Raw genomic sequence first — 12,688 nt, 5'->3', positions numbered from 1 at the left:
CTTGCCCAAGGGTTAAGAGGACAACGTGTAGCTTTAGATGTCAGAATCACAGGTTCATTTGGATTTAAAGCAATGATGGAATATGACAGCAAGATGATAAAAACACAATATTACACTGAAGTGTATGCACATTGTTTGTCAGGATTCGGGGCTTCCATTATGTTTGTTTACATATTGTCTGTGCTTGCACAATAATGTGATTAACACGCAACAACTGAAATTACCTTAGTCGTAATTAGATATTTTTGTTTTTGATTGCACCTTTGAACAACTGTGAATTTTTAAAGGGGAACTACAGTAGAAAGGGGACTAGAAAGGGGACTAGAATCAATTTTGTGTCTCACAAGCATTCTCTGATCTCCTCCCACACACACACACACACACACACACACACACACACACACACGACAACTATAAGTATAAGTATAAGTATATACTCTTTTGATCCTGTGAGGTAAATTTGGTCTCTGCATTTATCCCAATCCGTGAATTAGTGAAACACACTCAGCACACAGTGAGCACACACTAATCCCGGCGCAGTGAGCTGCCTGCAACAACAGTGGCGCTCTGGGAGCAGTGAGGGGTTAGGTGCCTTGCTCAAGGGCACTTCAGCCGTGCCTACCGGTCGGGGAACCGCCAACCCTCCGGTTACAAGTCCGAAGCGCTAACCAGTAGGCCACGGCTGCCCAAATATAATATAATATATTTGGGCAGCCTACTGTATATAATCAACACCCAGCTGCATAATCAACAGCACAGCATGGAAACATATCCTAACTACAGAACTGCCATGCTTTGTTAGTTTGGAGATCAGCGGTGAAACCAACAATGCTGACTCCAGCAGACAAATTCCACACATGTTCAAAACAAATTTCTCTACCAAACAAAATTACAGCAAAGCAAATGCAATCATAACCCACTGAAGGCTAACACTTATCTAAGACACCATCTCATAAATCAGTGGTTATGTATAATGTCAGCCTACACCATCGCCTGTCACAACCCATGTGTACAAACACTATTTCATACAACTGTGAATTATTCTCCTGCTACAAGCTGTGAAGGAGGAGGAGGAACAGAGGAAAGATTTTAACTTTTAAGATGTGTAATGTGTTGTGAAGGCACAAGAGATGTTTAAGAGATGTTGTGGTTATGAGTTTGCCTGCAGCTGTAAATACTCTGGCTCTGCAGCTCAACTGTGGCTTTAAATACTTTGGACAAGAACAGCAGTTCAACTGTCACTTTGAGAATCGCATTGCTACAATAAGAGATGGAGAGTTTCCGATTTCTCGTTCTCATGTGTGAAGCCAAAGTACTGCAGGGCTGGTGGGGATGCCCTGAGTAAGTGCCCCAAGTGTCTGGTGGAGTTACGTGTCGGGAAATGTGCCTGCATAATACTACACAATCCCATTTGCCGTGACCTCACAAAAAGACAGCGAGAGCGAGAGAAAGAAAGAGAGACAGAGAGGGGGGGGGCAGCAAGGCAACCGTACATGTGCTGTGTCACCGCCAACCAACCCCCCCACCCCCCCCACACTCACACACACACACAAACACAAACACAAACACACCCCCAATCTCCTCATCTTCTTCCCACAGCCCCTCTGTCTCTCTGTCTCTCTCTCATTAGATTAACCCAATTACAGGATAAACCTCTAGCATCGCCACACTCACCCAACGTTGGCAAGCGCCTGCTAATCCTGCCTAACTTCATGGGATTAGCACTGCATAACCATGTTTTTTGTTGTTGTTTATTTTAGTCATTTCAGGTTTGAAAGGGAAATTGAAAATGCAGGGGGGCCTGAAGGGACAACAAGGTCACCTTACTCTATCCCTTTTCTGCATTCTTAAAAAATGGCACCCCAAAACACACACACACACACACACAGACATGTAAGCAAACAGAGGTACACAACATGCTGCACAGCATACTGACTGCATACAGAGGGTGCAGAAAATTGGTAAGCAAACACATTACCGATTCAAGGCGAAGGCATAATGGAACTTCACATGGGGATGCGCCACCGGGTCAAAGGTCGGTAGCTTCTCCAGAGTCTCCACCAGCTTCACAATGGACTCATAATCCTGCAGGACAAAACACACACACACACATTTTTATTTTCTTTGTCTATTAAACGCAACACAAGCGTGCACACACACACACACACACACACACCAACAATAAACAGGAAATTTACTCATTGTACAGTATGCAACCCCTTCTTCAGTGCCCCCTCGATCCCAGGGATGTTACATCACAGCCCAAACCTCCAGGATAGGAACTACGTCCTCCATTTGTTTACATCAAACACATTCAATTATTTAGTGACACCCGCTACCAAGTTACAGGCTCAGTGTTTTGGTCACTGTGCGCCAGTTCACCCTCCCTGAACAGGCTAAATTATTCAGCCTCTTCACCTCTTATTCTCTGTTTTCTTACTTTCCTTCTCTCTGTCTGTTGACACCTATTGTTTCTACTACTGCATGCGTGACGGAAGGATGCCACTAAGCCTTCTGCTTGTTTTCTGTCTGTTTGTCTGCAGGTGGGTCAGGAGCTGCACCTGTATGCAGTGAAAGTAGAAAGATCTGTTTCCTCAAGGATTTTCTTATAGGGAGAAATATCAATCTTAGTCTTCCCCATTTACAAAAATGTAACGGCTAACTAGCTTTAGCTTGCGTCACGGGAATCACTCTGAACCAATCAAATACATTTTACACCTAGCCTTAGCCATGTCCTTCACTTACATGGAGAAGAACTGTCACTGTTTTTCATTTTAGACCTTAGTAGGTGATGTCATAAATTCAGAAAACTGTTAAAGATCATAACAACGATAATCTAACTGAAAGAAACATGAGTGTTTTCACATGAGTGTTTGTGTTAGTTTAACCACATCCCCCACAGAATTCTATAAACAAAAATTTTAAAAGATTTGGAATCTCCTTTTTCAGATAATCTTTGGCTTCCTCTCCTATGTTGAGGCCATTCTCCCATTCTCACTAGATTTTGAATCTGCAACACAGCACTCACCATAATCCAACCCTAACATTTACCCATACATTATTGATGAATGGCTTGAACCCATCTCACACTCTTTGTTTGTTTGTCTAAAAATTCAACCTCTCTCTTATTTGTTGTGGCCTTAACAAGGTCATGAGCTCATCATACAGTCTCTGGAAAGGATCAAATGAGGAAGATGAGGATGATGAGGATGATGGGGATGAGACAAACAGTTAGAGTTAACATTGCAGACTTGACAGCTGGCTCAGGTTTTTTTCCTTAAGATTTCCAGTAGAATTTTTCCCACAATGTCTGGAATGTTCCTCTGGTGGGAAAAGTTATGTTCCAAATGGGGGTGTGCCAGTGGTGGAACCCCTCTATAAAATCAATATGTGGAAAACAACAAAAAAAACTAAAAAATAGCTGAACCTCCAGGTTGTTATGGATAATATGAGAGGAGTTCAGCGCATTAGGTCTAGTGCACCTCTTTAGAGCACTTGAACTAGAACCGTTATTTTAGCAGCGCATCTGGTGCAAAGTAAGCACTTGAGCCACACATGATCTCACTCCAGCGTCCCTCTAGCATTTGCCACTGTGCTGTCTGTCACACTTTGAAGAAGCTCAGCCAACAGCCGTGGTGTTGATACAGCCATAAAGCGAGCACAGTAAATCATTTGACAGGAGCACCAGCTTAACCTGAGAAGACTGGATAGAGCGAGAGAAAGAGAGAGAAAGAGAGTGTGAGAGTGTGAGAGAGAGAGAGAGAGAGAGAGAGAGAGAGAGAGAGAGAGAGAGAGAGAGAGAGAGGAGCCTTTCTGGAGCCTGTCATGTCAAGACCTGCGCAAAGAGCTGCACAGTAACACGGCAACAGTCTCCAAGTCTGAGGCTGGAGATGATGATGTCATTGTCCCAACATTCTCAGTGAGTCAGAGAACAATTCAGACACATGCATGATGAGGTGCTGCCCTTCATCAAAAGGGCTCATTGGGGTGATGGCGTATTTTGTATGTGTTTAACATTTTGCAGATAATTACAAATGTGCTTAAAGTTAGCAATGTTGGCCATGTCTGCAATTCTGTTCAATTCTATTGAGCCCTCACTGTGCAGTGTGCATACAAATCCATTATAATGACACCTTAAATGTGTTCACACATTATCTGTATGCATTAAACAAACATTCGAGAAAGTCCATAAGACTTACCTGAATGTCCCGATAGGACAGAAGCAAGTTGATGACGATGTCAGATGATAGGCACTCCATGTTGTCCAATCGCTGTTGAATCCTTCCCAGTTCTGCCGCCAGCTCCACCCCTGTGTAGAGCTCCCGCGCTTTGCGAATCTCATTGAGGATCATCTCGCGGAAGTACTGACTGGGGAATGGAAAGAGTGATATTATGGTAGTTACACAGTTTATACTGTGATACAATGAACCATGATTCACAGTAAACACTCAACTATCCAATCTAATACCACTCATGGCTATTCATTTGGAGTGTGATGTAGAATTCTATTTAACCATATTGATTTCAACTGGGGTTTGATAGCCATAATAACCCACAGCTCTAAGTTCTACTGTTAATAGATTAATTCCACCAGTTTAACCATTAAACTTTCATGTTAATAAGATTGATCTGATTCTCCATCTTTAAATAGATCCCATTCTGATGGCAGATGCTCTCTTGTTAGCCTCTGCCCTGCATTTATTTGTTCATCACCTTCCCCTTTCTTTCCCGCCAAACCTTTGATAACCAGTGTTATCCATCTCACCCAGCCTGACCTGCTTATATAAAGCACCATGCCGCCTGCTTGATAACACTCCTGGTGGTGTGTGTGTGTGTGTGTGTGTGTGTGTGTGTGCGTGTGTGCATGTGTGCGTGTGTGTGCGTGTGTGTGCGTGTGTGTGCGTGTGCGTGTGTGTGCGTGTGCGTGTAGTCATGCCTTGCATCTCATTGATTTTGTTGAGAGGGCAAACACACTCAAGCTCTGCGTTCCAGCAGGAAAACAGCGACATCTGAAACCCTTTCAGATGTCCCGCACCTTATCTTGGAATATCCCGTAAGGGAACTAGAGCAATGTCTTCAGCCTTCAAAGTTTCACAGGGTTTGAGTGGAATCTTTCAAGCTTTCTCTGTAGAGCCTGGACGTGTATGTCTCTGAGGGCAAGCTGCAGAATCTTTTCTCTTCAGGTTTTTTACTTTTTATAAGTGTGTTGTGTTTTGCTTTTTTAGAAGAGTGTGTGGTCTCTGCCAGGTCTACTGAGTAGTCATCCAGAGTGCAAATTTCTCCGCCAGCAAACAGGAGAGCGATAGAGAGACAGAGAGATAGAAAAAGAGGGGGGGGGGGGTGAGAGATAGATAGATAGAGAGAGAGAGAGAGAGGAGAGAGAGAGAGAGAGAGAGAGAGAGAGAGAATGAGTCATCACTCAGACTAGTCATGCAAAGATGGAGAGAGCATCTGGCAGGAGATGAAGTGAATGGGGGGGACTCTAAAGAGACAAATATATAAAGCTAAATAAATAAATAGGAGGAAAAAATAAGAAACAATATGTATTGAGTTTTCCCCTTTCCGGGGAGAGGCAGGAAACCTATCACAAATAACTAGCTTCAGATCTTTATGGAAAGCCTCACGATGTAATGAGTTTGGCCTGGGGTGGAAACAAGCATGGAAAATTCTCTATGCGTTCCAGCCTATAAGTCCACAAACCAAGTACGTAGTGTACATAGCATGCCTGCTTTGTAAGTTCCAGTAATGTGCATGGTTTTCCGCTTGCTTCTTATGTTCTTGCTGTTTCTCTCACACTCTCTACGTCCTTGTCATCTTCCATAACTCTAACACTCTCACACTCTCCATTCAACACTCCCTCCCTCCCTCCCATCCTCCCTGTCTCTCTCACTTTCTCTGAAAGAAAGCATTTCAGAGAATGTGAGGATGAGAAAATGGAGAAATAGAGTAATAATCTACAGGACTGGCTTGGAGAGGCGGTGAGCAGAAAGGTAGGGGGAGGAACAAAGTATAAGGGACATAAGGTTAGTGAGAAGAGACAGAGAAACCAAACAGGAAGAGAAAGAATGAGAATGAGAATGTGTGTGTGTGTGTGTGTGTGTGTATATTTTGCTGTCCTCAAATAGTATGAAAAGAAGTAGGACAGCAAGAGCCACTATTATATTTGGTACACGAAACGTGTGCATTTCTGGCTGGATAAGTGAGAAAATCAAAAGGCTTTTTAGCAGAGCACAAACCGCAGCAGCCCTCCTCCACTGAAGAGGTGTGGGATTATTTTTCTCTTTTGCTTTTCAAGAGTGCAACTAATTAACACAGCATGTCTGAAGCAGGCTGGGTCACACAGACACACACACACAGACAAACAGACACACACCAGCTGTGAGGACAGATGGTGGGATTCTGTCTTGGGGTGTGTTTGTGATGATCCCGCAGCAAAACATTTTTGCATCCCACAATAAAATTCAAACTATTTCCTGCAAGAAAAATGTCCACATGCGTCATAAGTGAATGCCATATAAAATATGCCTTGTTGTCATTGTCGGTGATGGTAGCACAGAGGCTAAGGCGCAGAAGCCAGATACACATGCAGTAGCCAGAAAAGTTGTGGTTCAATTCCCAGCCACCACTATTGTGCCCTTGAGATAGGCACTTAACCCCGTTGCTCTGAGGAGACTGGCCCTTGTAATGATTTATGTATGTAAGTCGCTTTGGATAAAATTAAGCATACAAGTCTTGGATGAGAATGCTTCTATCGTCAGTGAAAAATGTTTTCTATTTCTAAAACAAATTTCACAGATGTTATTTTCCATAAATAAATACATTCAATTTCCTCTCAAGGGAACTAAGAACTTGTTTGTATTTTTGGTCAGACATCTCATGGGGCAGCTACTTGCTTACAAGGGCTCTGCTCAAAATATCGATATAATTTATTGTAATGTACTCCTGTATCGATATGTATTTACTATTAACACAGTATCAACATCAAATCAAATCAAATTAGTTTTATCATATCAGTATCATATCGTGAAGTTGCAGGCAACACCCTGCCCTACTGCTTTTTTGCAATTTTATTCAGGCATCTCGTGGGGCAGCCACCTGCTTACCAGGAGTTGGCCTGGGGGATCTTGAGCAGCTGGGTGAGGCGGTCCACCAGGGGCAAGCAGATGGGCCCCAGCAGCACCTCGAAGCTGGGTTGCATCAGCTCCGTCAGGCCCTTCATCAGGCCGCTCTCGCAGCAGTACACCTTGTTGTGCGGCGTCACCATGTACGGGATGAACGTGTAGTTGGCCGTGCATGTCTGAGGAAGGAGACCAAACGTGAGGAGAGAATGTGACACAGGGAGGAAGAAGATACATTTCATAAAAAAATCAGATGATTAGGTGTGTACTAAAGTACTGAAGTAGTAGCATGATAGGTATTTATTTGTATTTATTTACTTTATTGAGCAATTTTAAACATAAATATTGACATTTGATGCACTGGACCAGAGTAGGCTAATTTACATCTGCAGTCACAGATTAGAAACCAATAGACACCAGACATTCAAAAAATGAACAGACAGATGATACAAATCACATATAGTCTCTCTCTCTCACACACACACACACACACAAGAAAAGTATTTAGCCTTTGAAGTCAGTGATTGCAGTGTTGAGTAGCTTTAAACTATTTTTTTTTTTTTTAGTAGAACCAAATAGAACCATAGATCTTAAATGTTATCTGGTATAGCATCTGGTGGTGGTGGCTTTCACGGAGAAAGCTAACTGTCCAAAAGTTACGTGGTGAAAGGGTGCAGCACAACTGTGTATAGAGGCTATTCTAGTGGATCTGACAGAGGAAACAGAGGGGTAGAGAGAACACATATACATCTGTATGTATACACTGCCTGGCCAAACAAAAGGTCACCACCTGGATTTAACTAAGCAAATAGGTAAGAGCCTCCCTGTGGGGGCAATGCTATGATCTAGGGTTTCTGCAGTTGGTCAGGTATAGGTTCAGCAACGTTATGTCCTAAAAGAATGAGGTCAGCTGACTACCTGAATATACTGAATGACTAGGTTATTCCATCAATGGATTTTTCTTCCGTGATTGCATAGGCATATTCCAAGATGACAATGCCAGGATTCATCGAGCTCAAATTGTGAAAGAGTGGTTCATGGAGCATGAGATATCACCAGATAAAGAGTCCAGACCTTAACCCCATTGAGGATCTTTGGGATGTGCTGAAGAAGACTTCAATACAAGATCTTGGCGAAAAATTAATGCAACGCTGGACGGAAATAAATGTTGTGACATTGCAGAAGCTTGTGGAAACCCAATTAAATATTAGAGTGTGTGACCTTTTTTTTGGCCAGACCAATGTGTGTGTGTGTGTGTGTGTGTGTGTGTGTGTGTGTGTGTTTAAGTGTCAAATGACTAAAAATAAATATGACGTAATATAAAACAACTGACTGGAATTTCCCTATGACATGACTACATTCTCCATTGCTACAGACTGTAGTGACAGTGGTGCCATCCCCTATTGACCTCATTCACCATTGAAATGGAATGACATATCTTGGTAGTACACATGTGAACTTCCACACAGCTGGTCACAAAATACTAGGAAAGGGAACAACCCTTAGGCAGAGGTAAAAGGACTTCTCAACCAATCCCCAAATTAATTTCCTTTAAACTTTAATTAAACTTTAATTAACTTTAAACATTTAAAGTCGCCTATGACCCCTCTTTCTCTAGGTATGTTCACTGTAATCTGTCAGCTACACAAAGCAAATGCATTTATCCTCGAAGTAATGGCAGGCGCCAAGAACTAGTATTTATAGTAGGCGTTGGGCATGACATTTGAAAAGGTGAGTTTTCTGCTCGTGACACAACCCAGCAGCAGCAGCAGCATGTGACGCGGCTCTCTGCTGGAACTCGTTTGCACCAGACGGGGAGAACAGGTTCCGCTTCCGCTGTGCACCAACAACAGGTGTGTTTGTGTGTGTGTGTGTGTGTGTGTGTGTGTGTGTGTGTGTGTGTGTGTGTGTGTGTGTGTGTGTGTGTGTGTGTGTGTGTGTGTGTGTGTGTGTGAAGGGAGGAGGGTGCTACCTCTTGGATGAGATGTCTGAGCCTGCAATGGCTGAGTGGATAGGCTTGAGAGGAACATGCAAACTCATCTTTCTCTCTTTCTCTCTCTCACTCATTTTCATTGTTTCTTCTTCACTCATATTCATTCCATTCTGCCAGTTTCTTACCACCCCTCTTTTGCACCTTCTCTGTTTTTTCTCATACTGTATCGGTCATTGATTCTAATAGTGCATGAGAAGAATTTTCAACAGCGCAAGAGGTTACGGAGGGTTCAGAACAAAAACACTCTTTTTCTCTCTCCATCTCCGCTCCCTTCTCTCCCTTCCATCAATACAACCGTGCATGGAGCGGGTCTGTGGTACACCAAATGAAACACTTGGCAGCCTGAAGGTAGGCAGCTAGCATACAGCCGCAGATGAGCATCTGCACCGACAGGGATGGAGATTCATTCAGCCTGCGTGCAGGGCTCCACGGCTCAGGACATTAATGTCCTTACACAATCACCAGTCTTACCACAACATGCAAACATGCCATGCTAACAATGCAGCTAACATGCTAACAATGGTGCTAACATCTCAGCGTGAGGACTGTTTTGGGTTTTATGAATGACGTGAATGTAGTTTTTTTTTTTGCTACTGTTTGCAAAAAATAATAAAAGAGCAAAAACATGATTCTGAATACACAAGGGTGACTCTCTCCCTCTCTCTCTCTTTCACACTCTATCTCTCTCTCTCTCTGTGTGTGTATGTGTGTGTGAGCAAGACATACTGTAAGTCAAGTCACATCTTTCCACTACAGCAAAGGAAGTGACATTTGACACTCTGGCTTCTCTTGAGAGACTGAGACAGCGTTTCATACAGTAGGCCTACTACTTCCTCCGGCAGAGCACACACACAGACACACACAGCCAGCCATCACTGGTCACAGAATAGTTACCAACACCTCATTTCTCACAAAGATGACAGCAGACAACAATGAATGGCTGGCCCTGAATGGCAGAATCCCAGACAAAGTACGTCAACCCCCAACAATGGACCCCTCTCTCAACACCCACATCGCTGTCATCTGTGCTTATGCTGCATTCCATTTGTCCACCCGAGTCATTCGCCGGAAGTTGCAAAAGGAACACCCCCTGAAGTTGTATCCTGACTCATTCAGCTCATTTGAACCCAGAGTACCCCAAGTTCAAAATTCCTACAGTAAAAGAGAGTTGTGGATATTGTCTGTTTATTAGCAGTTCTGTCTGATTTGTGACTCATTAAATCAGTCGTAGAAACAATAGGGTCCAACCTCTATATGTCGTTATATAGCTATGACCGTGTAAAATATTGTGTAATGCTTTGTTCCCAACTGGTATTGCTATATCTGGTAACAATTGCTAACAACAGACAATTGCTAACAAACATTAGCATTGTTCTCATGACTTGTTGACTAACTGGAACACAACCAGCTCTGGTTTATACACGGAAGTGACATCATTCCCAAGCATGAGTCGTTTTACGACACAACTGGAATGCGGCATTACAGCAGACAGCACTGAATGACTGACCCTAAATGGCAAAATCCGACACTCCCCGCCTCCCTCAACACCCCCACCCCTCACCCACCCGCTGTGATTCATGCCTGGGATGATTACAATGTCTCATTCGTTAGGATCAATTCATTTTTTTTTTGGAGGCTACCCAGAGGGGCATTTAGAGCAGACTTTGTTTTGGACCCCTCTCCACAAGGGCAAGGCTGCTATTATACATGACAGAGAGGGAGAGAGAGAGAGAGAGAGAGAGAGAGAGAGGGAGAGAGGGAGGAGAGAGAGAGAGAGAGAGAGAGAGAGAGGAGGGGGATTAGGCCAGTTCAAGGTGGGGATTACTGTCTCATTCATCCATGCACATTTGTTTGGACCTTTTCACAGCAAGCAGACACAAGGCCAGTTCAAGTGAAGCATGCATCCATGCACAGAAGCTTAACACACACAGCTCAGATTTCAGGGTACTCAAGACAGCACTTTCTCTTTCATGGAGGCCTGCTGAGTGTTCTCTTCCTGTGCCATTTCTATGATCTGTGTCATGTAGTGAACACACACACACACACACACACACACACACACACACACCATTTCTCTCTCCCTCTTTGAAACACATGCGCACTCAGGCACGCACGCACACACTCACGCACTCTCACTCATGCATGCACGCACTCACTCACGCACAGAGAGCACGCACGCACGCACACACACACACAGAGAGCACTGCCTCTCTCTCTCTCGATCCCACTCACCACAATCCCAGCACACACACGCTCAGCGTGAGCACAGGAGCGCTCGCTTCTCCTCATCGAAAAACACCCCAGCCATGTACAGTACGCTCAAACACACCAGTGCATCGGAGTACGCTGAAACACAGAAAACATAATGGGCCCTATTCTACTGCCCACAAATGGTCAAGCTGAATTTAGCCGTACCAGATCATCTTGCTCACACACATTTGTTGGGGCCAGCCATGGGGAGTTATATTGGTGGGACCAGTCGCGACATTCGGCAAACCACTAGACACAAGTGTCTCTCAGAAACCAGCCTGCGATCTGAAAAGTGGTCAAACTGCATGCTGTGGTGCGGCGTAGATATGTCTGCTGACTGCACACTCAAAAAAAGGGTGCACACTGGGTGCATGGGTGCTGCACAGAGCCCTTGCACAGACTAACAGCTTCACGTGATCGTGCTGGACAGAAACTGCTTTGCCAATAGGAGGCCTGGGAGTTTAGCTGGGAGAGAGTAGTGAGCAGAGCTGAGAGGCCCTCAGAGGCTCACACGCAGAGAGACAGGGAGGGAGGGAGTAATGAGACATGCTGAACCACACATAGAGGTTCTCTCTTTCACTCTCTCTCTCTCTCTCTCACACACACACACACACACTCTCTCATGCTGCCTCCACTTGCTTGTGGGGAATTGGCTGCCTGCTTCCTGCAGTACAAAGCCACCTTATTCCCCTCCGCAAAGCCACTTAGCCCTGCTAAGCCCTCGTTGCACTACCCCTTCCCCATCTGCCCCTGTGTGTGTGTGTGTGTGTGTGTGTGTGAGTGTGTAAGAGAGAGAGAAAGAGAGAAAGCGAGGAAGAGAAAGGCAGACCAAGCCAGAAGCAGGAGCTTGGAACTTGTAATAATACTAATAATAATAAACTGATAATGAATTTCCTTTATTACTTTACGGTCTACGCCACTCATTATTAGTGTCTATGTTGTGCTGAGAGCGGGGACAGAGCAAAACTAAATGGGTTGTGGTTGGTGAAACAAGTAAGGTGAGATGCAGTGAACAAATGCTCACCAGCATGACACAGCACCCTTCTTAGCATGCTTCATGGTGTTTTCATAATACTCTCGTGTATACTGTGTGTGTGTGTGTGTGTATGTATGTACCAGCAGACAACTGCAGACACAATGTTCACTAACAAACAGGAAGTGAAATATAGCGTATACATTCCATGCATTTATATATCAGCACATGCACGCATGTCAAAAATTGAGAGAGAGATTGTGTGAGAGAGTGAGTGAGAGAGAGTGAGTGAGAGAGTGAGAGAGTGAGAGAGTGAGTGAGTGAGTGAGTGAGTGAGTGAGTGAGTGAGTGAGA

At 44.2% G+C, this 12,688-nt stretch overlaps 1 protein-coding gene across 4 annotated transcripts in view; it reads right to left on the bottom strand.

The window, feature by feature from the left end:
* Positions 1–12,688, bottom strand: part of map3k5 (mitogen-activated protein kinase kinase kinase 5) — a 54,274-nt gene that overhangs the window by 28,426 nt on the left and 13,160 nt on the right. For all 4 annotated transcript variants that reach the window (XM_048250226.1, XM_048250225.1, XM_048250227.1 and 1 more), the window contains exons 4-6: positions 7,104–7,297; positions 4,200–4,368; positions 1,979–2,085 (exon numbers count right to left, since the gene is read on the bottom strand). In XM_048250226.1, coding sequence (XP_048106183.1) covers positions 1,979–2,085; positions 4,200–4,368; positions 7,104–7,297 — 470 coding nt within the window. The remainder of the gene's footprint in view (positions 1–1,978; positions 2,086–4,199; positions 4,369–7,103; positions 7,298–12,688) is intronic.

This window comes from Alosa alosa, chromosome 8 (genome assembly GCF_017589495.1).
Source record: "Alosa alosa isolate M-15738 ecotype Scorff River chromosome 8, AALO_Geno_1.1, whole genome shotgun sequence".
Taxonomy (NCBI): Eukaryota; Metazoa; Chordata; class Actinopteri; order Clupeiformes; family Clupeidae; genus Alosa; species Alosa alosa.
This window is presented reverse-complemented; position numbering and strand designations above follow the sequence as displayed.